The 6,380-nt window shown below is 52.1% G+C and overlaps 1 protein-coding gene across 1 annotated transcript; it reads right to left on the bottom strand.

Moving 5' to 3' along the window:
• Positions 1 to 4,052: 4,052 nt before the first annotated feature.
• Positions 4,053 to 5,093, bottom strand: LOC130478291 (uncharacterized protein K02A2.6-like; the record flags this gene model as incomplete). The annotated part of the gene is made up of 1 exon (XM_056850441.1): positions 4,053 to 5,093. A coding segment is annotated over one exon (1,041 nt), but the record flags the coding sequence as incomplete, so codon positions are not given.
• Positions 5,094 to 6,380: the final 1,287 nt, after the last annotated feature.

Genomic DNA, 6,380 nt, shown 5'->3' with positions numbered 1-6,380 from the left:
GCTCTGCTCACGACCTGAGTTCGATCCTGATGGAAGTTGGGTTCAGGTAGCCGGCTCAAGGTTGACTCAGCCTTCCATCCTTCCGAGGTCGGTCAAATGAGTACCCAGCTTGCTGGGGGTGAAGGGAAGATGACTGGGGAAGGCACTGGCAAACCGGTAAAACAAAGTCTGCCTAGTAAACGTCAGGATGTGATGTCACCCCATGGGTCAGGAATGACCCGGTGCTTGCACAGGGGACCTTTACCTTTTAACTATAATTAATCCCCGATCTGGATGGCCCAGGCTAGCCTGATCTCTTCTGATCTTGGAAGCTAAGCAGGGTCAGCCCTGATTAGTACTTGGATAGGAAACCACCTCCGTTCGTCTCTTGCCTTGAAAACCCTATGGTGTCACTATAAGTCAGCTGAAATTTGACGGCACTTTCCACCACTAACTGTCATTAAAATGTTAAATTAAGCCAAGGAACAAAGTCCCTTCTTCAGCTTGAAGTGCCATTGGCAAGCAATTGCATTCCTTACAGCTCAACAAGAAAAAAAAAATTCCCAGGAATGGCCTGGTAGTGAATTTAGGGCTACCTCATGTCTTGTAGGAACACCCCTCCCTGCACTTAGGAGAGTGATTGATGCTATGCTCCTGTGGAAATCTCTGATAGGTAAACAGAATAGCTGCTGTAGGCCCTAGGAGCTCTCTTCTTCCCCCCGTTCTGAAGGTGCTGAGGAGAGTTTCTGTGAGGAAGGACATTGTCCTCCACTTGTGTCCCGTCCCACTGGACTTTATCTGCCCTGATCCTCTGTATGCCTACAATTGCTGAGGTAAGGCTGATGGCCAGGTAGGATTACCAACCTCCAAGCGGGGCCTGGAGATCTCCCAGGATCACAACTGATCTCCAGACTACTGGAACTTGAATCTGTCCACAGAGCCATTACAAGGCAGATAAAGACATTATCACTTGTCCTTTTTGTTGATATAAGCTGCCTAGGGTGTTATTTTATAACAAAAAGACATGGTATATGTTTACTAAAAGAAACACATAAAACCAAATGCAGACAAGGATACATGGGAGGCCAAGCAGAGTCTTCTTTCACTTTGCTTGTAGAACTGGTTCCTCCGAAATAGGCTCCGCAAACTGGCCCAAGGCTGAGGTAACCAGCAAGTGACATAATTCTTCCCATGTTCCTCTCGCAAGGCCAAGCCTGGGATTGTTCCACAGGTTGTTGAAGAATGGCTGCCTCTGGACTGTTGACTCCTCGCCCAGGCAGGAACAGAGGAAGCAGATGTCGCATTCCCTGTTTCAGTTCTAGAAAGAGCTTTGGTAGCTCAAGATAGATGGAGTATGGGAAAGATTCTGGGCCCTAAGGCACATCCAGCCTGTCTCATAGTGGTATGCTCCTCCACCTGTTTGCCTTCCCACAACAGTAAATCTGTCATACCAACCCTCTCTTCCGTAGACTCAGCGCGACAGGGCAAAGTCTTTGACTAAGATCATAATAATACAAAAGTGTAACGTTACTTCCTTCCCCGAGGATTATGGCAGAGTGCAGGCCTTTGCTCGAGCTCTGCTTGTTTTTTGCATTGCCCTCAGGAATTTTCCTGATTTTTTGAAAACCACACTCCCTTGCAGCAGACAATGGCCCTATTTACTTCCTCCATTTCCTTTAGAGAGAATTGATGGGAATGGGAGGGCTACGGAAAGGGTCTTACAGCTACCCCTGTAACCGGCCCCTTCCCCCCAAGTGCTAATGTTTTTAGCAGCAAGTGTAGAGGGACTGAGGATCAAAATGCCAAAGATGTGGTCTCTCCAGCAGCTGGCTGGGCTCCTGAATCAGCATTTCTGCACCGTTGTGTTAACCAGAGAGCCACAAAACCTATTAATCCTCGCAGAAGTTCGCAGATCTCTTTGCATGTAATAGCTCCAAGCAGGTTTGGTTTGGATAATTCCTTAGTAACTGAATGTGTAACACAGTAGGACTGTGTGTTTGATCCATATTGCTGTTATTTGTAGCTCACTTCATGCTGAATGATTACACAGGAGTCAGGTAATATCATGATGAATGCTAGCATGCATATAAAATGTTAAAAACACATTTAATGAAATAATGAATTGATGGTGGTGGCAACCCCTCATGGGGTTTTCTGAGCAAGGTTGTTAATGACAGGACACTTTGGAGAACATTCTTTTATAGGGTCACCATACGTTGGATGGGAATTGATGGCCTTAATACACACACACACAGTGGATTTTTAAGGCAAGAGACATTCAGAGGTGGTTTGCCATTCCTGCCTCTGCATAGTGACCCTGGAATTCCTTGGTGGTCTCCCATCCAGATACTGACCAGGGATGACCCTACTTAGCTTCCAAGATCTGATGAGATCAAGCTAGCCTGGGCTATTCAGGAGTATTAGAGTTTAATTCCCAAGTTGTGTGTCAGGGCATGTAATAGGGTTGCCAACCTCCAGGTGGAGTCTGGAGCGCTCCTGGAATTACAACTGATCTCCAAACTATGTAGATCACTTCCCCTGGAGAAAATGGCTGCTTTGGAGGGTGGACTCCATGGCATTATACTCAGCGGAGGTCCCTTCCCTTTCCTAAACTCTGCCCTCCCCAAGCTCCATCCCCAAACTCCAGGAATTTCTGTACTTGGACTTAGCAACCCTGGCCTGCAAGGGTACATCAATAAATAAAGGATCTTCTTAAGCCCTCAGAAGAGGTTGCCTTCAGTGTCTGTGCATGTTTCACAGAGCTGGACAACTGCTTCTGGTCATTCCCTGTACAAATAGGACCATCTGTCTTGGTATGTCCCTGTGCAGCAGCTGTGATGGTCCCAGCTCTCCTTCCTGTCCATCCCCTCATGAAAGCGAGTCCGCTCTGAGGTGGCTCTTGTTGTGTGGAACAGCCTTCATAAGCCTGTTAGGAATGCACCTACTCTTCTCCTGGGTTTTAAGAGTCAGTTAAACTAAGGGTGTTGCTTAGTTGTTGTTTTGTCTCTGGTTTTATTCTTGTTTCATTATGTTAAATTACTGATTTTAATTTTTATTGTATATTACTTTGGGTCTGGTTGTGTGAGAAAAGAGGGTTAGAAGAACTGTGACTCAGTGAAAGAGCAGAAGAGTCTCTGGTTCAATCCCTGGCATCTCTATATAAAAGATTGAGTAGTAAGTGATGTGAAGGATCTCTACCTGAGAGGCTGGAAAGCTGCTGCCAGTCAGAGTAGACAGTACTGTCCATACTAGACCAATGGTCTGATTCAGTATAAGGGAGTTCCACGTGTTCATCAGGCAAGATCTGTTGGCGAGACCCAAACTGATTGTGATATTACTGATCTTTAAATTGGTGTGTGTTTGTGTCTATGTAAGAACTGGTCAGAGAATTTTGATTATATAAACTAACTAATAAAAATTGCAGCTTCTCACTGTATCATCATTACCTGTTTTCTATTGACAATGCTACTACTTCAGCCTTAACAACTGGTGGTTGAGTAATGTTCACCAAAGATGCCCAGTACCTGCCAACAGGAACCTGCCTTCATTGGCTCCTATCTAAGTGAGTGGTGGAGGAGATTTCCTGTGGCAATTAGAGAGGGATTTGGTTCAAAAGCATTCAGAACCAGGGGGATACAAGAACTGAAGGCACCAAATAGGGCAAAAGGCTCCAGTTGGACTTGATTCTTTCAAATGATCCAGAACATCTGGGGGCTTAATGTTAAGTCTGCGTGGGAAGGATTCATGAGATCCGAGACGGAGTTCAACAACACAGCTTTATTTGATTTCAGCACAGAACTAACTTACACACTGAACATGCCCTGCTTATATGCCCCCCCTGGCCGCCTGCGGCCACTCCCCCCTGATCCGTGATAGGGGGGAATACCCTCTCGGTGACCAATGGGACACGCTGGCTTGGGGCCAATAGGATCCATTTGCTTAGCCAATAGGGCGAGCAGGGTTTAGGATCCTTTGTGCGGAACTCAAGCTCCTAAGTCTCCCCTTGGTTACTACCCTACTAAATACAAACACAACACCCCTCCCCCCTAAGTCCAAGCGATCCTCGCAGTGCACTAGGAGCACACAAAGTCTTGGAGGTAGCTCGGCCATGAGCGATTCCGCTGGGAACGGCGCGGTGCCGGGACGGGGACCGTTGGACGGTCCGTTGGCGCCGGATCAATCTCACCCTCGGTGGCTGGGTCGTCGGTGTTATCCGTCACAGGCAGCGGCAACGGTGGCTCTGGGCGCTCCGGCTGTTCCAGCTCTCTGGTGACGGGGGTCGGCAGCAGCGCTGGAACCGTGGCTGCTTCTGGCAAGTTGGCAGGGTGGCGGCGTAGCTGATCGATGTGGCACCGCAGAACGCGCCCCTCCGGGGTGGCTACCGGGCCGGTGGTGTCCTGGACCAGGCCGGTGGTGTCCTGGACCGTGGCTGGGATCCAGGCGGGGCCCGCTCCGTAGTTCCGAGCGAGCACAGGGTCGTCCTGCTCAATGACCCTCAGTGTGGCGGTTGAGTCCTTGTGGCCCGGGTACTCAGGCGCCAGGTCAGGGTGCAGCCAGTCGAGCAGCGTTTTCGGCCGCCGACCCATGAGGAGTTCTGCAGGGCTGTTGCCGGTCGTGGAGTTGGGTGTGGTGTGCTGAGCTAAGAGGAAGTCCACTAGCCCCCTGTCCCAGTCATGGCGGTCAATGGGCCATAACGCATCCTTTGTCTTTCGGACCATCCGTTCCGCCTGCCCATTGGTGGCGGGGTGGAATGGGGCTGAGGTTGTGTGGCGGATCAAATTCTTGGCCAGGAAGTCTTTGAATTCGGAGGACGTAAATTGGGCCCCATTGTCGGAGACCACGGTGTCGGGCAAGCCGTGGGTTGCGAAGACCTTGCGCAGCTCACGGATGACCACACTCAAGGTCATGGAACCGATGTCAACCACCTCCAGCCACTTGGAGTAGGAGTCCACGATAATCAAGAATGTCTTACCCTGGAGCAGCCCTGCAAAGCCTATGTGGATGCGGGACCAGGGTGTGTGGGTAGACTCCCAGCGCTGGGTCGGGGCCCGTGGCATCTCCGGGCGTGACTCCTGGCAGGGTTGGCAATGGCTCACCCACTCCTCGACAGCAGCATCGATGCCCGGCCACCACACATAGCTTCTTGCCAGGGCCTTCATGCGCACGACCCTGGGTGGCTAGCGTGTAGAGCCTTCAGTACTCTCGTGCGTAGTTTGGCCGGAATCACGACGCTGCTCCCCCAAAGCAGGCACCCCTTGTGCAGGGATAGTTCAGTCTGGTGGGAGGCAAATGGTTTGAATACCCCGTCCGGCCGGGTCACCGGCCACCCCTTCCCCACCCAGTTAAGGACCCGGGCGAGGGTGCGATCCTTCGCAGTGTGCGCGGCGATGTCCGATGCATGGAGGGGAGGCTCGGGCAGCGACTCCAGAAGCATCACGTCGCAGGCGGGATGAGGGTCGGGGTCAGAGGCCTCCAGCGGTAGGTGGCTGAGGGCGTTGGCATTGCCGATGGACTTCCCGGGCCGATGGACGAGCCGGAACTCGTAGGCGTTCATGAAAATCGACCAGCGGAGCATACGGGGCGACAGGATCTGTGGCGTTTGGCGATCCGGAACGAACAACCCCAAGAGCGGCTTGTGTCTGTCACAATGGTGAACTGTCACCCATAGATGAAGTCGTGGAACTTCTTAACACCGGCCACGATGGCGAGGGCCTCCCGGTCGATTTGTGCATAGTTCTGCTCGGCCGGGGTGAGGGTCCTGGAATAGAAGGCGATCGAGGCCTCCCGGCCGTCCGCAACCAGTGCTGTAGGACCGCGCCGACGCTGTAGGGTGAGGCGTCGCAGGTCAGCACCACCGGCAGTCTCTTGTCAAAGTGGATGAGCAGGCTGGATGTGGAGAGGAGGCCCTTTGGGGCCTCGAAGGCCCGCTGCTGCAGCTTGCCCCACACCCACTGGGTCAATTTGTCCAGGAGGCGGTGGAGGGGTTCAGCAACCCATGCCTTGTTGGGAGGAAGGTGTGGTAGAAATTCAAAAGTCCCAAGAACACATGAAGCTCCTGTTTGCACTTGGGCGTGGGAGCGCTGTGGATCGCCTGGACTTTCGATGGGGTCGGGTGGATGCCGTCAGCATCGATGAGGTAGCCCAGGAACTCCACTTGCGGCCAGCCCAGCTGGCACTTGTCGCATTTGACGGTGAATCCTGCGGTCCTGAAGTGGCCGAGAACCAGGCGGACGCGGTCTAGGAGTTCCCCCTCGGAGGCAGCGGCTATCAGGACGTCATCAAAATACGGGATGACCTTTCAGGAGGTCCTCCATGATGTTTTGGAATATACCCGGGGCAGTGCTGACTCCGAACTGCAGGCGGGTCACCCGGAAAGCACCCCGGTGTGTGACGATGGTCTG

Source organism: Euleptes europaea, chromosome 5 (assembly GCF_029931775.1).
Source record: "Euleptes europaea isolate rEulEur1 chromosome 5, rEulEur1.hap1, whole genome shotgun sequence".
Taxonomy (NCBI): Eukaryota; Metazoa; Chordata; class Lepidosauria; order Squamata; family Sphaerodactylidae; genus Euleptes; species Euleptes europaea.
Note: the sequence above shows the minus strand (reverse complement) of the source record. Positions and strands in the feature narration are given on the sequence as shown.